Here is a 19843-nt window from a genome sequence, read left to right as displayed (position 1 = left end):
AAATTTGTGGATGACATCAAGACTGGGGGCATAGTGGACCGTGAGAAACGTTATCAAGGCTTACCGCGGGATCTGGATCAGCTGGGAAAAATAGGTTTCAAATGGCAGATGAAATATAATGCAGATAAGTGTGAGGTGTTACACATTGGGAGGACCAGCCGGGTCCTGGAGAGTGCGGTACGGCAGAGGGATCTGGGAAGAGAGGTCAATAATGAATTGAAAGTGGCATCACAGGTAGTCAGGGTTGCAAAGAGAGTTTTTGGTACATTGGCCTTCATAAATCAAAGTGTTGAGTACAGGAGTTGGAATGTTATGTTGAATGTGCATAAGATGTTGGTAAGGTCTAATTTGGAGCATTATGTCCAGTTCTGGTCAGCTACCTACAGGAAATATATTTAATAAGGTTGAAAGAATGCAGAGAAAATTTTACAAGGATGTTACCAGGACTTGAGGACCTGGGTTATAAGGAAAAGTTGAATAAATTTGGACTTTATTCCCTGGAACATAGGAGAATGAGGGGAGATTTGATAGAGGTGTACAAAATTATGAGGGGGCAGGTTTTTTCTCTCCACTGAAGTTTGGTGAGACTAGAACTAGAGGTCATGGGTTAAAAGTGAAAGGTGAAATGTTTAAGGTGAACCTGATGGGGGAACGTCTTCACTCAGAGCACTGTGCAAGTGTAGAATGAGCTGCCAGTACAAGTGTTGGAAGGGCCTGTGTCTGTGCTGTACTGGTCTATGACTCTACGACTATGAAATAGGAGCAGGAGTCGGCTCACTGGGCCTGCTCTGCCACTCAATAAGGTTATGGCTGATCTGGCAGTGGACTCTACTCCACCTACCTGCCTTTTCCCCAGAACCCTTCATTCCCCTGCTAGGCAAGAACCTATCTGTGTTGTAAATATATTTAATGAGGTCACTTCTGCTGCTGCCCTGTGGCAGAGAAATCCTCAGATTCACTGCTCTCCAGAAAGAGCCTCTGATCATTTACAGTTATGTCTGGAGGAGCCAAATGCGTGGATGGTGTCTGAGCATGAACGTTGCATTGTTCCCGTGGTTACCAGCACTTCTTCCTGATTAATGCTTTTCCTGTCTAAACCACATGATGAATACTTTTTTGCGTGTGTGAGAGGGTCCGAGATGTGTGGCCTTTGACCTCCCCGAGTCTGTGCCTGTTTCCGGGGATATTTTACTGTGAAAGGGTTGTGAAGAAAGACTTGCATTTATTTGGCACTTTTAAATTAGCAAATGCAGAAGTCACAGGAACCTTCGTAAGAGCCGGTGTCAGACAGATTTCACCCTGAGCCTCTGTACTTTATTGTATTTTAGTTTTATTTTAGAGAGACAGCACGGTAACAAGGCTTTCTGGTACAGTGAGACATGCCACCCAATTGTACCCATGTGACTAATTATCCTACTAACCTAGAAGTCTTTGGAAAGTTGGAGGAAACCAGAGCAACCAGAGGAAACCCATGCGGTCACAGGGAGAAAGTGCAAACTCCTTACAGACAGCCACAGGAGTTGAACGCGGGTCGCTGGCGCTGCAATATCGTGTGTCCCCCCACCCACCGAAGACCAGATGAGGCAAACAGGAGTGATTGAAGAGGAGGGAGAAGCAGGGAAGGGAAAGGCAAAGCTCAGACCCAGGCACAGCTACCCAGTGCAATGAAACTACCTCAGAGGCAGCACAGCATTGTGGTGGTGAGCGCAACGCTATTGTTCCACGAACAACGACCCAGAATCAGTTCCACTGCTGTGTGCAAGGAGCTAGTACATTCTCCCCATGACCGTGTGAGCTTCTTCCGGTGGTGTCCCACAATCCAAAGACATACTGGTTAGAGCTAGTAAATTGTGGGCATGCTGTGTCGATACCAGAGGTATGGCGACACTTGTGGGCTGCCCCCAGCGCATCTTCGGATTGTGTTGGTCCTTAACACAAATAACACCTTTCACTGTATGCTTTGATGTACCTGTGACAGGTAAAGCTCATCTATCTATCTATTGTTACTGGCTTGCCTCAACTGCTTCCTATAGCTATGACAAGTAAAGCCAATCTTTACCATCTTTAGTCTATAAGAGTGTCGAGACCTTAGAGGATAGAAACAGGCCCTTTGGCCCATTGCCTGTGTTGACTATGATTGGAATTGATTTATGATTGTCATGTACTGAGATACGGTGAAAAGCTTGTCTTGCCTGCTGTTCACACAAATCAGATTATTACACAGTGCATTGAGGTAGAACAGGACAGTGCATAATGAGGTGTAAAAGCTATGGAAAAAGTGCAGGTAGCAATGATGGCTGCTTCCTATGAATACATTAAAAAAATCGCAAACAGGCAAAAATCTGCATTTATTTATTTTCGCCGTGCTAAAAGCTTCTCTTTCTGCAGTGGAGTGAGTTTAGCTCTGTAGCAACGCCACGTATACTAGATCTAAATAAAAACAGATGGAAAGGAAAACAGAACAAATTTAACTAAATATTTCTTTTAATATATCTTTATCCACAAAGAAAAATATGGTCAACTTCTACAAAAAAAAGACATTCAGAGAGCATTGAAATGACAGGAAGGAGGCAAATTTTATATAAACTTGCTAATGGGAGTTTATTTTTTATTTTACCCTTTAATGTTTAATCAATTTAAAAATAAGGATCACCAATTTAGTGTCTCAAATCTCCAAAGGACTATGGGAAGCTTAGCAAGCTGTCCACACTGTCCTGTCTTCGAGAGGTGTTGCAGCTATTCAGAGAGCTCTGTGTTGGAAAGCTGTGGTTTTGAGGACCACTCGAGGAAACTGACACACAGATCTCAGGTAGTACTGCAGTACAGTACGTGGCTGTGCTGCGCTATAGCAGGTATAGTTTTGGTTAAACTGGGCCTCATCTGTGCTCCTAGGGCATTGTTTTTTGAACCAAACAGGGCAGTTCTCTCTAAGTGCTGCGTACAACATTTATTTCCAAACCCAACCCTCTGCTAATTGGTTTATTCTTGTCGCATATACTGTGAAAAGTTTTGTTTCACATGCTGTTATTCCATACATTGAGGTAGTACAAAAGAAAAGCAGTAACAAAAACAGTAGTGTACCAGTTAGCATAATGCTGTTAGATTGAGAGCGACCCCGGTTCTATTCCCACCGCTGTCTGTAAGGAGCTTGTACCTTCTCCCTGTGATGGTGTGGCTTTCCTCCCACGTTACAAAGATCTGTGGTTCTGATGTTAATTGGTCACATTGGTGTGATTGGGGCAGCAAGGGCTCGTTGGGCTGGAGGTGCCTGTTACCGTGCTGTCTCTCTAAAAAAATTAAAAATAAATAGAATGCAGAATGCAGCGTTACAATTACAACTGAAAGAAGAGCTAGTAAGAGACTGGCTCTTCTTTCAGTTAGTCCTGACAAAGGATCTCGGCCCGAAACGTCGACTGAACCTCTTCCTAGAGATGTTGCCTGGCCTGCTGCGTTCACCAGCAACTTTGATTATATAGGCTGCCTTTTTCTGATAATGTGATGTAACGTAGTGCAGTTTTTCTATGTTAGGACTACTGTGAAGTGCTTTGAGATGGTTTACTGTGTTAAAGGTGGTTGATAATTGTCACATATGCACGGAACAAGGACGCCAAAGGAGTAGTATGATTAAATGTTTTTACTGAGTGGCATTAGTAACATACACGCAGAGCAATGTACGGTGTGGGAGCAATGAACCAGATTCATCAAGGCAAATACATGTGCAGCCATGCCAAAAGAGAGTGCCTCCTGTGTGTAGGAGGCCCAGTCGATGTGATAATGGTTCAGTAATTGTTTGCTGCTTCTGGAAAACCTTATCTGACATTTTCAGCCAGTTACCATTAGTATAATGTGCACAGATTGACAGGGCAATGTGTTATTCTCCAAGGTGTCATCATTAGTGTGTTCATTATCACAATGATAACACCTCGTTGGTTGTAGACCTCTTTGGGAACTTCTGAGGATGTGACTGCCACTTCATAAATGTTCTGATTTTGCATTGGTGTGGTGATTGTTGATAAGACCAGCCCTCACTCGGGATGGTTTGGGTCAGCCCCTGCTCAGAGTGACAAAATGTCCACATCTTGCCTTGCAGGAATAGAGAATCTGTACGAGCGAGCTCTTCACCTCCGCAAGATCTTGCTCACACTGCCGCGCTCTGTCATCGTGGTGATGAGATACCTCTTTTCCTTTCTGAACCAGTGAGTATTGATTTCCTCCGCTCCTGCTCATTCAGATTACCTCTCGCGTTCCTATTACCTTCTTGGCTGTTACTGCTTTTAGTGGATGTCTTAGAGTTGCCCAGGCAAAGTCATGTTCAAGGTTATTATCACCTGCACAAGTACACCTGTGCACAGGAGTAATGAAAAGCTTAGCTACAGCAGCATCACAGACACATCTCCATTTAAGCAGCAGACAAGCAAAGTAGCATCATAAGTTAAACACTATTTTTATGTAACCCCCCCACCCGGCTTGCATGCAAACTTGGCTTGATAGCTACCTCTACTAACAGCCACCTGACTCAGCGATGAGGAGGGCACCTTTCAGAAACAAATGTACTTCTCGGGTTGGTATGATTTGGGTTCAACCAAAGAGGAAAGTTGGGAGATTCTGATTAACAGAACCTCGATTAAGCGAATGCCGTGTAAATACTGCCCATACACAATTATCAATCGGCAAGAAATAACAGATTGTACACTGCATAAAATTATGAAGAAAGTGTATTTACTAATTTCAGTTTTATCAAACAGTTATTAAGAGAAAGAAAAGGAAAATAATAAAAGGGCCCATTACAGTTAAACCAGTCTGAATGTGCACATGACTGTCTCTTCCAAAAGCTGGCTATTCTCATCACCAATCATCAGTAGAGCTTCCCACCTTTGACTCCTTTGTCTTGGGAAGTACTCCTCATAATCGCGTCTTCCAGTCGGATCGAATTCCATGGGCGTCTCTCCTGATCTCTTTACCACATCTCCCGCCAAAAGACCACAAACCCCCATCAGTGTCCGTCACAAATCTCTCTCTACCCAGCTCCTTCTAGAGCCGTCTCTCAATTCCACCATCCTGATTGGCTGATGCCACATTCCTAAATTTAACAACATGCCTCCTTGTCTGCAGCTGAAACCAAAACATTCTACCAGCAGGACTCCTTGCTTTTCCAGAAAACTACTAAATGAAATACCCTACAGCATAATAGTAGAAAGTCTTAACCAGGGCATTACAGTTACAAGCACTGTTCCCTCTAAGCTGCTTGGGTGCGTGGCCACATTGTAACTGAAATGTTCTCACACATAACCTTTGTAGCCAGGCAGATAGAATTTCCTTTTATATAATGTTAATATAATTTTGAAATTATGCTAATATAATTTTGAAATCTATGTAATATTATTGCAAAATGCTATGTAATTAAATATGTTTTAATGAATATAATCCATAAATTTTCTAAATAATTGATCTATAACAAAATTTACTTTGAAGCATTTTAGAGCTTCAATGTATTTACATCGTTAGTGTTTCAAGTGCTACATTTATTCTATCCTGACTTATGGAAGTGAATGCTGGACCATTTCTCCAGCAATGGAAAAGAGACTAGAAGCAGCTGAATTATGGTTCTACAGGAGAATGTTAAAAATATCATGGACCACACACACATCAAATGAAGAAGTTCTCAGAAGAGCCCAAGCAGTTCGATCACTCATACCAACAATACGAGAAAGACAACTCAAATTCCTAGGACACATCATGCGGAAATATGAACTAGAAAAACTCATACTCTCTGGAAAGATCGAGGGGAGCAAACCTAAAGGAAAACCTCAGCTTATGTACATCAAAATCATAGCCAGGTGGCTACACATCGAGGAAATGGAAGTCATCCAAAAAACGAAGGATAGATCTATATGGAAAACCATGGTCACCAAAGTCCGCATCGGATATGGTACCTAGACAGACAATGTTTCAAGTTACAACACTGTTATAAATTGTAACAATAAACACAGAATGGAAGTTGGTAGCTCACTGTTAATAAACCACCAGCCTCCTGAATGCCAATGCCATCTATTCAAAACATTTTATTTTTGCCATTATGCCTGTCAGTTGTTTTGACTGCCTGATATTGTTTACTTGTGATGTGGGTGGTGGCTTGTATTTGTTTGATGTGAATATTACAAAAAAGAACTTTTAAAGTGCCGCACAGTTTTCAAGCCGGGTAAAAATTTCCTGCTCAGGGCAATGATTGGTCCACGCAGCTGTAAAAATGATCAGAGGGAACATACAAGAAAGAATGTGACATGGTAGCGTAACAGTTAGCATAACACAATTACAGCAGCAGCAACCTCGGTTCATTTTTGCTGCTGTGTGTAAGACGTTTGTACCTCTCCCCGTGAACACACGTTTTTCCACCCACATGTAGTTGGACGGCACGGCCTTACTGGGCTGTTTCTGTGCTGCAGCTCTAAATAAAGAAATAGTAAATAACCCAATTAGATTTTAATGCAACACGATTAAATAAGAAACAGGCCCTTCAGCCCACCTCATCCATGCAGCCCAAGCTGCCTATTTCAGAGAGTCCCATTTGCTTGTGTTTGGCTTCTATTCCTCTGGACCTCTTCCATGCATGAATCTCTCCAAATGTTGTAATTGTATGCACGATCCATATACCCAGCACCCTCTGTGTGGGGAAAAAAACGGCCTTTAGGTCTTGTTTAAACCTTTCACCTCTCACTTTAAATCTATGCCCTCTATACTCACTTATTCTAGGGATAAAAGACTATGAGCTTTTATCTATTCTATACCCCTTAATTTATTTATCTTAATTTATATACCTCTGTAGGGTCTTCCCTTGTAATGTGCAGGAGGAAGGCCCCAAAGTGTTCAGACTGATAGTAACTTCCATCAACAGGTGTTGAAAATGGAAGCAAATTCACTGGTTGGGATTGCATTTAAGAGCAGGGAGGTTATATTGCAACTATATGGGTTACTGGGTGAAGCCACACCTAGGGTACTGTATGCAGTTCTAGACTCCTTACTTGAGGAAAGATATACTGGTTTGGCAGCAGTGCAGAGGAGGTTCACCAGGTTGATCCTGAGTCTGTCCATAAGGTGGCGCTGCACTAGGATGCTGAGGTCACTCCGGTTACAACCAAATGTAATTGTCATCCTTTACGTCTTTGTTATGATGCAAGACACTGCTGGATATTAAGAAAATCAAGAACTACAGGTCTAACCCATCAGCAAGTTGCACAATAGCAATGGAGCTGGATTTATTGTGTACCGTTGTCGTGTTGTCGCCTGGACTTGCTGTATACTGTTATTGTGCCGACAGGATGCACGGTGATTGCCTTGGACATTTCTCTTGTGATCACAAGATCCTTTTGGACATTGGTACTGCAAGACAAGTTGTGCAAATAAAAAATAAATAATACTGAGAACTTGAGTTGTAAAGAGTGCTTGAAACTGAGTACGTAGGTTGTTGAATCTATTAAGAGTTGAGGTGAGTGAAGTTATCCATGCCATTTCAGGAGAATAACTGTTCCTGAACTTGTTGGTGTGGGACCTATGGCTCCTGTACCTCCTGGTAGTAGTGAGAAGAAGGCATGGCCTGGATGATGAGGATCTTTGATGATGGATACTACATTCTTGTGGCAACCTGGGCATTGGTGTTTCCAAGGCAGTTAGAATACTCTACGCTGTGCATCTGTAGAAGTTTGTCAAAGTCCTGCAAGTGGCTTACATTTTCCCATGGTAACATGAGCAGTTCTGGAGCTGTGTCATCCACTCCAGCCTCTGAACCTCTCACTGATTTGTCTTCTGCTCTTTTGGCAGCTTGTCCCAGTTCAACGACGAGAACATGATGGATCCCTACAACCTGGCCATCTGCTTCGGCCCAACGCTGATGCCAGTCCCGGAGACGCAGGACCAGGTCTCCTGCCAGCCCCACGTAAATGAGTTAATTAAAACCATCATCATCCACAATGAGCTGATCTTCCCGGATTCCAAGGACTTGGAGGGGCCCGTGTACGAGAAGTGCATGGCTGGTGATGATTATTGGTAAGTGCGTCTCTGCGTCTGTGACCAAATGTGAGGATTGGTGCCAGGGCCTCCCTTAGGAAAACCAGGGCCAAGTTTTCAGTTTCCAAGGGCATAATAATCTGGGACAAAATAAAATGTTTTCTTCACCCCAAAGACAACTTTCAAAGCCTTTGGTTTTCTCCAGTTTGCATGTTGGTGATGAGCATATTCTGCCTTTGTATATCTGCCTTCTGCCACATTCCAAAAGAAAACCTGTGGCTTGGCAAGTTAATTGGCTGTTGTAAGTTCCCCCAAATATGTAGGTGAGTGGTAGAGCCTGGGGACAGTTGATGGTAATGTGGGGAGAATTTTTAAAAAAGTCCCGTAGAAGGGTTTTAACCCAAAATGTCAACTGTACCTTTTCCATAGATGTTGCCTGGCCTGCTGAGCTCCTCTAGCATTTTGTGTCTGTTGCTCGGATTCCCAGCATCTGCAGATTTTCTCTTGTTTGGGAGAATAAAAAAAATGGGATTGATGTCTTTGAGCCTGGCAGTGCTTTTAGGCTTTTGTATCTCCAGTCCAATGGGAGGAGGAGAGGAGAGAGAATGACTGGGGTGGAACTTGTTGTTCTGTAGCCTGTAGACCAAGTACAATGTATGTTCCTGAATTCAAAGCCATGTCAATGAGACTGTGTGACACATGACAATATTTTGAGCTCATTAGTCAGGTTGTTTGGCTGGAATTAACAGGAGCACAAGGCCCGTTGATCCATAGACTCTGCGCTGCTATTCAAATAAACCAAAGCAGATCTCTAGCAACACACACTGGAGGAACTCAGCAAGTCAGGCAGCATCTTTGGAGAGGAATAAACAGTTGACATTTCAGTCTGAGACCCTTCATCGGGACTGCAAAGCAAGGGGTAGGGAGCCAGAATAAGAAGAAAGAGGGAGTGGTTTCCCCTCTCACCCCTTCTCCTCACCTGCCTATCATCTCCTCCTACTGCCCCTCATCCTTCCCTTTCTTCCATGGTCCACTCTCCTCTCCTATCAGATTCCTTCTTCAGCCTTTTTCATCTCCTTACTTCATCTGCCCCCTCCCCCAACCACCCCCATTCCCCCTCACTTGATCTCACCCGTCAGCTGCCAGCTTGTAATCCTCCCCCTCCCGATCTCATCTTCCTTCTTCCTTTCCAGTCCTGATGAAGGGTCTCAGCCCAACACGATGACTATTTATTCCCTCCATAGATTCTGGCTAGCCTGCTGAGTTCCTTCAGCACGTCACTTCATGTGTTGCTCAGGATTTCTTGCATCTGCAGAATCTCTCCAGTTTATGGATAACAAATCTTTATTTTATCCTCATCATTTAGTAACCGATTAATATCCTTGGCTGTCAGAAATCCTTCTACTTCACTTATAAATATTTCAATTGACTTCCAGCTGCAACAACTTATTTTAACGGTATAAATTTCAGATTTCCACTGTGCCCTTCAATGTGAATGCTTCCCCAAATCACAGTGACTGCAGTAATAACCCCACCAGGATTCCTCGCTAAACCTCTGCCTCTTCATAAAGCCTGCTTTTCATCCAAGTATTTGTTCATCTCCCTTTGAGGTCTGCTCTCAGTGATTCTTTTTGATAAGAGCCTCAGGATTGCTCCCAGTAGCCACGGTAGTGTAGCGGTTGGCATGACGCTATTAAACTTGGGGAACTGCGGAGTTCATGGTTCAATTCCAGCGCCATCTGTAAAGAGTCTCTGTGCGTCCTCCCTGTGGAATGCATGGCATTTCTGCGAGTCCTCCTGTTTTCTGCCACAGTTCCAAGACGTACTGGGTAGGGTGATTGGTCGTTGTAAGTTGTCCTGTGATCAGGTCGGAGTTGAGCTGGTTTCTCGGGGGTTGCTGAGGCAGCTTGGCTTGAAGGGCCGAATAGGCCTATTTGGCGCTGTATCGCTAAATAAATAAATAAAGGCACTATATAAATACTTGTTGCTGCTGTTTTAGTTTCCATCAACATCTCAACATCTTTAAGCTTTCAATCAAATTGTGGTTCACAGTAATGAATCAGGAATAGTCTGAGCTCCTTACTTGCAAGCCATTTCAGTTTCTATTCCCATTCTCCAATAGAAACCAGAAGAAAAACTACCTCATGTTCCACCTGGGTGTCTACAACCCAATGGTCTCAACCTTTGATTTTCCCATTTTAGGTAACCCTCACCTCCACTTGGCCCTCCCCTCCTTCCAGTCTTCCTCTGGCCCCTCTGTTTTTGTCTCCTTTTTCACTTTCCCATTCTCCACTCATTCCTCCCCCTCTCCCTGCAGGTTTCATCCACATACTTCCCAGACATGTTTACTCATCAGCACTCCCCCCACCCCCAATCTGGTTCTAGTTCCATCTCTCCATCATCTCTCCCTTAATGATTCCCATTATCATGTTTCTTACTTATCACTGTTAGCCCTTCACGTTCCTCCTTGCTGCTTCTAGCCTCTATCTCTAACCTTCATCCTCCACCGCCACACCCCTGTCTGCCTTCATCCATCACCCAGCTGCCCCTCTCTACCAACTCCATCCCTCCCCTCCCCTACTGTCTCCACCTGTCTCTTTGAGACAGGCCCCTTGGCCAACGATGCTCGGCTAACCTTAAGACCTACTCTAAGGTTAATCTAACACCTCCCTCCTACATAGCCTCAATTTTCTAACATCCATTTGCGGATACGACAGGGTCTTTTAAGAGACTTCTGGATAGGTACATGGAACGTAGAAAAATAGAGGGCTATGGGTAAGCCCAGTAATTTCTAAGGTAGGGACATGTTCAGCACAACTTTGTGGGCCGAAGGGCCTGTATTGCGCTGTAGGTTTTCTATGTTTCTATCTAAGAGTTTATTAAACGCCTGTAACGTATTTGCCTCAACCACCACTCCTGACTGGGTGTTCCACGCACCAACCACTTTCTGTGTAAAAAAAAACTTATTTTTGCCATCCCCCCTATACTTTCATCTAATCATCTTAAAATTATGTCCCCTCATATTAGCCATTTCACCTAGGAAAACGTCTCTGTCTATCCACTCAAACTCTGCCTCTCATCATGTTGTACACCTCTATCAAATCACCTCTCATTCTCCTTCATTCCAAGGAGCTAGCTTGCTTAACCTGTGCTCATTAGACATGCACTCTAATCCAGGCTGCATCCTGGTAAATCTCCTCAGCACCCGCCACACCTTTGTAAAGCTTCCTGGCTCACTACAGACCCTCTCCTCTGTAACTGGCCATCTCCCTCTCCACTCTCAGCCCTGATGTAGGGTTTGAACCAAAACATCGACAATTCCTCTCCCTCCACAGATGCAGCTCAGCCCTTTGAGTTCCTGCAGCAGATTGTTTGTTGCTGCAGTTTCCAGCCTGTCTCCAGAATCTTTTCGTTCCTCTGGAACAGAAAGTCCAGGCAGTTAGAGGATGGTTCTAAAATGGTGTACGAGGAGAAATGAGAGTGGAAATTCACAGCTCAGGATCTAGGCACTGGAGGCATGACTGATGGTGGTGGAACAATTAAATCTGCGGGTGTTCAAGAGATGCGAATTAAAGGGGCAGAGAGATTTCAGTTGGACTGAGGGTCACGGAGGAACACCATGGAGAGACTTGAATATCGTTTGAATAGTTCGATTGTTGAACAGAAGCAGCAGGAGAGAAGGTACAGACAGCAAAGTTTCAGATGACTTCATGGCTTGGGCAGGATGTGATATATTGAGGAGTAATCCTGTTCTGTTCTCCATCCTGCCCCACAGCGACAGTCCGTACAGTGAACATGGGACTTTGGAGGAAGTTGATTTGGATACGGGTGTTGAGACCCACACCAGTGAAGATGGTAAGTGTCCACTTTGTAGTGCAGATTAAGCTATGTGTAGGCATGTGTACCCATAGGAGTCAGATGTCTATCATCACTCCTTTTGTGAGTACTAAATGGATTCTGTAAGAGAATCAGAAGATTCAAAGAACATTTATTATCAAGTATATATGCAGTCTACAACCCTGAAATTCGTCCTTCCCACAGACAGTCTTGAAACAAAGAAAAACCATGGAACCAACCCATTCAAAGAAAATGATCAAACATCAAACCCCCTACCCCACCCCCTGTGCAAATAAAAACAAAAAAAACGAGCAAAAATACAGAACATAAAACACAAAAGCAAAAGGCATATTTCAGCTCAGTGTTAATTATCTGCAGGCCACCCCAATTCAAAAATCACCCTGAAGTAGTAACAAAAAAGAACAACCAGGACTAGAATACATCGCCTTGTTTAGATAAGACTATAAAACAAAGGAGCAGAATTAGGCCACTCGGCCCATTGAATTTGCTCCACCATTCCATCATGGCTGATTAATGATCCCTCTCAACCCATTCTCCTGCCTTCTCCACTGTTACATGTCAATGTTGCTTGGATTAACTGTAAGCGTCATTTAGGTGCGGCTGGACAGGGCGTGGGGATGGCGTCGTATAACAAACGAGTATAGGCTTTTTCTATTGAATTCGGGAGGTTTCTGAAAATTTCTGCAACTGAGCGATGCAATGGACTGTGAGTTACCAGCGAGAGAGTGAGTTGAGTTGAGTTTGTTGAAGAGTTCAGTACAGCAGTGGCTGTTCCCAATATTTCTCCATGTCCAGAAGATTGTGATAATTTGCGGCACACAGTGCATATTGGATACGTGACTGTCACTTTGTATGATCCATACTCAGATTTCTGGAGTATTCTGTGGCGACCACTTTTTGTTAATTCATACATGGATTCTGGTGTGTTACGTGGCGAACACTTGTGTTAAGGAATATTCCATGACCATCACCTTATGATATCCCTACGTGGATTTTGGAACTTAGGCATCACTTTGTTATCCCTGCATGGACTCTAGTATTTAAGTGACGACCACTCGACTTCTGGAATCTTCTGTGATTGTCACCTTGTTATCCCTGCATGGATCCAGTGTGTTACGTGACAATCACTTGTCCTCTGAAATTTTCCGGTGATCGTCACCTTGTGTCATCTTAATGTGGATTTATGAACCCCTCCTCACAGACACCCGTACCTGTTCCCGTGGATTCCGGAACATTCTGGATTGCCATCCTAGGACTCTGTTTGAGTAAGACTTGGGAGGAACTGTTTCCAGACCTCCACAGTTTGTGAGCTAAGATGCATTGCGCTGTTAATTTTTGGTTAGAGGAGCAATTGTTTTAATTGTCTATATTTTGGGTAGATATTGAAAATATATTTGTTTGATATTAAAATCTGTGTCTCTGGTCTACGGCTGCTGGCACGTAACACCACGTACCTTTTGACTCCCTAACTAACCAAGAATATATCAACCTCTGCTTTGAATATACTCAATGACTTGGCCCCCACAGCCATGTGGAAATGAATTCCACAAATTCACTAACCTTTGGCTAAACAAATTTGTTGTAATTTCTGTTCGAAGTGGACGTCTCTCTTTTCTGGACGTCCTCCGGCCCTGGACACTCCCACTCTAGGAAACATCCTCTCCACATTCACTCTGTCTAGGCCTTTTAATATTTGATAGGTTTCAGTGAGATCCCCCTAATTTTTCTAAACTCCAGTGAGTACAGACCCAGAGCCATCAAACACTCCTCATACAATACATTAACCCTTTCATTCCTAGAATAAAGCTCGTGAACCGTCTCTGGACCTTCTCCAATGCCAGTACATCTTTTCTTAGATAAGGGGCCCAGAACTGTTCACAGTACTCCAAGTGCGGTTTGACATTGCCTTATAAGGTCACAGCATTACATCCTTGCTCTTACATTCTAGTCCTCTCAGAATGAATGTTAACATTGCACTTGCCTTCCTTACCACTCACTCAACCTGCAAATTAACCTTTAGGGAATCCTACACAAGGACTTCCAAGCCCCTTTGCACCACTGATTTTTGAATTATCTCTGCATTTAGAAAATAATCTACATCTTCATTCCTTCGACCAAAGTGCATCTCCCTACACTATTTTCCTTCTGTCACTTCTTTGCCCATTCTCTCAATCTGCCCAATTCCTTCTACAGATTCCCTGTTTCCTCAACACTACTTGCTCCTCCACCTATCTTTGTATCATCTGCAAACTTGGCCACAAAGCCATCAATTCTATCATCAAATGGTTGACAGATCCAAATGATGAAAAGAAGTAGTCCCAGCACTGACCCCTATGGAACACCATTTGTCAATGGCAGCCAAATCCATGCTGATATCTTTTCAGCGATACCAATGGCTCTTATCTTGTTTGGCAGCCTTGTGTGTGGCATCTTGTCAAAGGCCTTCTGAAAATCTAAGTTATCGGCATCCTCTGATTTTCCTTTGGCAATCCTGCCTATTATTTCCTCAAAGAATTCCAACAGATCTGTCAGGCAAGATTTCCCCTTAAGGATACCATGCTGACTTTTGCCTGTTTTACCATGTACCCCCAAGTACCCCAAAACCTTCTTAATAATCAACTCTACTGAGGTTTCCATCTTCCCAACCATTGAAGTCAGGCTAACAAGCCTACAAGTTTCTTTCTTCTACCTCCCTCCCTTCTTAAAGAGTGGAGTGACATTTGCAATTTTCTTGTCCTCTGGAACCAGTCCTGATGGTTAAATGCAATTTAAAGTGAGAGATGTCTTGACCTGTGGACAATACATTTGAAGTGGTCATCATGTAAGAGCAATACAGTGATAATATAGTTCCTTTGGCCCAACCAGTCCATGCTGTCTGTTTTCCACCTAGCTAGTGCCAATTACCAGCACTCAGCTCCTTTCCCGTGAAACCCTGCCCCTTCATGTAAGTGTTTCTTAAATGATACTATTGTACCTGCCTCACCCATATCCTTTGGCAGCTTGTTCCATGTGCTCATCCATATACTCAACACCCTCTGCAAGAAAAAGTTGCCCCTCAGGTGCCTTTTAAATCATTCCCCTCTCACCCTGTGTAAACGTATGCCCCATGTTTTGGACTCCCCTACCCTGGGGAAAAGACTGTTACTTATCTATGCTAAGTTGTACAGTGGATGAGAGGGCAGACTTCTTACTGAGATTGTCAACTGATGGAATGTTTGTGTTGATCTGTTGTGTACTGGCACTTACCTGCTGCTGTGTATTGGTTATCCTCGTAAAGACGTACATGTTAGGATTAGTAAATTGTTGGCATGCTACGTTGACATTGGAAATATGGCGACACTTTCAGGCTGCCCTTAGCACAATCCTCAAACTCTGCTGATGGTTGACACAAGCCACGCATTTTACTGCATGTTTTAATGTTTTAATACATGTGACAAAATAAAGATAATCTTTAATCTTTAGATTGTGAGGAGACCAGGTTACGGGAAAAGTTAATGGGAGAAAATTGTTCTGAGAGCTGGTAAATACTCAATCTGACAAACGGCCTCCTCCTCAGAATCAGAATTATGTTTATTATCATGATCACTGTTGACTAGAAATTTTTAAATCTCATGTCATTTATTGAAATTAAATTGGCAGCTGCCCTGGGCAGGTACCTGCGGATTGTTACTGCTGTCTTCTGGCTTACAAGGCCAGCAGTGAAACCACTATTTTACCGTCACCTACCTCCAGTCACCATGGTGATTTATAATTGCCTGAGGCAATGTTAAGGTGATCAGCTTGAACCTTTCCCAAACCCTGGGGTTAGTGCTGTCTGAAGCAACATTCTGAATATAAATAAGGAAGTTTGCTCTTATTTTGTTAATGAAACATTGGGTCCTCTTAGCTTGGATTTCCAATCTCATTTACTGTAGTTGATTGTATCAGATTGGGAACTGCTGTGAGATGCATAAGGAGTATTTTTAAAGTTTTTTTTTAAAGATTAGCTTTATTTGTCACATATATATCGAAACGTACAGTGAAATGTGTCGTTTATGTCAACAACCAGTATAGTCCGGCGATATGCTGGGGACAGCCCAAATGTGTCAACACACCGTGATGGGTGACGCCGTTAGGTACCGATTCCTCAGAGAAGAGCGAGATGGTGAAATGGAAAATCACATCAATCCGAGTGATATTTGCAGTTGTTCCACTGACCAAGGGTAGTGAAGGATTAGTGTGGCTCTGGTCAGTAGGAAGTCTGTCAGATTGTCTAGTAAAGTGAAAAAAAAATGTCTATATGGAGATCTATAAGGAGTTTCTCAGAACCCTCAAGGAGTTGAAGAGTTTAGTGACAGATTATAAACCTGGTTGATAGAACTGGAGATAGAATAGATAAAAGGACACAGTTATTTCTAAGTGCTGAAAATCTAAAGACAGTTAACATTCACAAACACCTGTAAGTTCCTTTACAAAGAGTGGGGATTGGAAGTCAAAAGATTATATAAGAAATTTTATGAAGAAATTTAAGGGGATAGAGAGCGGTTAAGCAGGCGAGGACATTATTGAGTGCAGCATAGGAAAATGAGAGTTAATTTACAAAGGTGTTGTAGATCTTATAGGGGGGCCTTGACAAGGTGAATTCATACAATCTGTTTTCTAGGAATCAAGAACAAGGGAGATATTTAATAGGAACTTGAGGAGCAGCTTTTTTACCGAGAAGGGGCTGTATATGGAATGAGTTGCCAAAGGAAGAGGTAAAGCGGGTACTTTATCAACATTTAAAGCACACTTGGATAGGAAAGATTTAGAGGGATGTGGACCAAACACAGATAAAATGGGACTAGCTAAGATGGATACTTTGGTGAGCAAGAACGACTTGGACCGAAGGGCTCATTTCTATGCTGTATGATTCTATAACTTTAAATTATAAATCCCCTGATTACATGACCTCTCCAGTTCTTCTTCCGCCTGTTGAATTTGCTTTGACATAATGCATTATCCACACTCTTGAACTCCTGCTGAACTGTCTATGCCAGCTGCCACTTTATGTGCTGGAGTTCCTGGTGAGGTAGATCGCCCTTCGATCTTCCAACAGTTACATAACGTGGAGTTGTTGAATAATCAGGGCAGTCAGTTGATCTCAGTTTGTTTGTCTGATTGGTGTCACAACAACCACCTTGCACACCATGTCAGCAAGACCAAGAAATTGATTGTGGACTCAGGATGGGAAAGTCAGAAGAACACACACCTGTCATCATCGAGGGGTCCACGGTAGAATGGCTACTGGTTCCTGGACATCATCGTCTCCGAGGATCTAATCTGGGCCCAATCACAAAGAAGGCATGGCGACAGCCCTCAAAGGAGTTTGAGGGGTGTTGGTACATCACCAAAGGCTAGCAGATGCACTGTGGACAACATTCTGACAGGCTGCCTCACTGCCTTGGTTGGAGGCTCCATGCATAGGTTGAAAAGAAGTGCGAGCGTTATCGACTCAACTAGCTTCATCACTGGTACAACCCTCCTCACATCGAGGACATCCTCCAGAGGCAATGCCTCAAGAAAGTGACATCCGTCACTAAGGACCCTCACCATCCGGGACATACCCCCTTCTCATTACTACCACCAGGGAGGAGATACTGGATCCTGGGGATGCACACTGAAATGTTTTAGAAACAGCTTCTTCCAGTTTACCATCAGATTTATGAATGGTCTGCAAACCCATAACACTACCTCACTATTTTGTTCTTTTTGAACTATAGTTTTTTTTAAAAAAGTCAATGGATTGCAGTTAATTGAATAATTGGGGCAGCTGCTTATTTGGGACAACTCTTAAAGGCCAACAAACAAAAACTGATGGAGAAAATAACCAGGATTCCCTTTATTTATTTGGAACACTATGCCACTTAATTGGCACAGGAGACTGTTGCTGAACAGTTTCTAACTAGCATCAGTCGAGTGAACTTGTGTGGCTGTTAGACAATACACCATGCTTAGAGTGAACTGTTTTTAAATAGTGGCAGTTGTGTTTGCTTGTGTTCAAAAATCAGTGATTTTTGTCACTGATGGATGGTGAGATTAAGCAGTAAAATAATTTAGAATTGTTTTGCTTACTGCAGTTTCAAGCATTCAGGCTTGGAGATGCCAGAAACGGCTGGGAGTGAAAATGAAATGATTTTACCAGTTCAACAAGTTAGGAGCTATGAAAAATTTGAAGGCGTCGACAATCATCTTAAATGTTACAATGAAAAGGAAGATTTTGAGGATGCAATCATCAAAAGCATTGTATGAAGGCAGTCCATTATCTGAACTAGGTATCATACAGTCAGTCAAAAGCACATGGCAGCACATAGGTTGTCTAGTCATATCCAGCGACGACAGTGAAACTTGAGTGGGAGAGTTTTTAAAGTGGAAAAGCCATTGCACTGGAAATGGGAATCGGAAGTTGAATTGAAATAGGTGCCTACTGGGAAATCCTGTCTTTTGTGGCAGACGGAGCGAAGGTGCTCAACGTAGCAGTCGTCGGGTTCAGCTGCACCAGAATCATTGACTACAGTAGGTGACCCCAACATACTCACAGGTGAACTGTCACCTTACCTGGAAGGGGTCCTGAATGGTGGTGAGGGAGGAGATGTATGGACAGTTATAGACCCCTAAACAATCCCATTCTCCTGGCTTCTCATTGTATTAACTGGAACTGCTGGGAGAAAGGGAAGTGAGAGAAACAGTTGGAAATTTGGAGGAACCTGGGACTGTGGGTGTAGAAGGAGGAAAGGACTAAAGTTAGGAAACTTTCTTGCATGAAGAAGTTGCAGGAAGTTTGGAACGAAACTACCAAGTGCCCGGAGACACAAGAGGTGACAGGTGCTGGCATTCAGAGCGAAGTGCAATCTGCTAGAGGATCTCAATGGGCCAGTCAGCATCTGCAGTGGGAAATGGACTGTCAACATTTCAGGTTGAGACCCTTTGCCTGGACTGAATGATGGAGGTGGGGTGGGGGTGAGGGGAACAGGAGTAGGAACTGGCAGATGATAGGTGGATTCAGGTAAGAAGGGTGGCAGGCAGGTGGAGGAGGGAAGAATGGAAATAGTGATAGGGTGGGATGTTGGAGGCAACATGATGGAGACTGATAAGAAAGGAGGATGGAGCATGGAATTAAGTGAAGGAGGTGGAGAGGGGATAAGGTACCAGGTCAACTGTTAATATTAATTTGGCAAAGATGCATAACGGGCTGATGTTTATGTGATGTTAAGTCACAGGTCATTAAAAGCATCAAAACTAACTGACCTTACCAGACTTGGTTCTGCTTTTTTGACTTTTACGACTCCTGAGGTCCACCTGGTGGTTCCATACAGAACTGCAGTGTGTGGTAATGACTCAAACCTTAAGAAAGTTCGAAGTAAATTTATTATCAAAGTACAAATATGTCACCATGTACTGGCTTGAGATTCATTTTCTTGGAGGTATTTACAGGAAAATAAAAAAATACAATAGAATTTATGAAAAATATGCATAATGAAGACTGACAAGTAACCAATGTGCAAGAGAAGACAAATCATGCAAATATTGAAAATACAAATAAAGTAAATAAATAACACTGAGAACATGAATTATACGGTTCTTGAAATTGAGTCTGCGGGTTGTGGAATCAGCTCCACATTGAAGGGAGTGAAGTTATCCATGTTACTTCAGGAGCCTGATGGTTAAAGTGGTGTGGGGCCATCGGCCCAATGGTAGTAGCAAGGTGAGAGCATGGTGTGGATGATGGAGATCCTGGATAATGGATGCTGTTTGCTTGTGGCAGTGCTCCTTGCAAATCTACTCAATGAATAAGAGGATGGAGAGGATGCTTCATGTGATGGAGGAGTTTAGGACCAGAGGTCACAGCCTCAAAGTGGAGGGATGTCCCTTTAGAACAGAGATAAGGAAGAATTTCTTGTGCCAGAGGGTTGTGAATCTGTGGAATTCATTGCCACAGATGGCTGTAGAGGCCAAATCATTGGAT

General features: G+C 43.2%; 1 protein-coding gene across 10 annotated transcripts in view; it reads left to right on the top strand.

The window, feature by feature from the left end:
• Window positions 1–19843, top strand: part of srgap1a (SLIT-ROBO Rho GTPase activating protein 1a) — a 310991-nt gene that overhangs the window by 274942 nt on the left and 16206 nt on the right. For all 10 annotated transcript variants that reach the window (XM_063058474.1, XM_063058468.1, XM_063058467.1 and 7 more), the window contains exons 16-18: window positions 4091–4196; window positions 7816–8040; window positions 11777–11856. In XM_063058474.1, coding sequence (XP_062914544.1) covers window positions 4091–4196; window positions 7816–8040; window positions 11777–11856 — 411 coding nt within the window. The remainder of the gene's footprint in view (window positions 1–4090; window positions 4197–7815; window positions 8041–11776; window positions 11857–19843) is intronic.

This window comes from Mobula hypostoma, chromosome 9, assembly GCF_963921235.1.
Source record: "Mobula hypostoma chromosome 9, sMobHyp1.1, whole genome shotgun sequence".
Classification (NCBI taxonomy): Eukaryota; Metazoa; Chordata; class Chondrichthyes; order Myliobatiformes; family Myliobatidae; genus Mobula; species Mobula hypostoma.
This window is presented reverse-complemented; position numbering and strand designations above follow the sequence as displayed.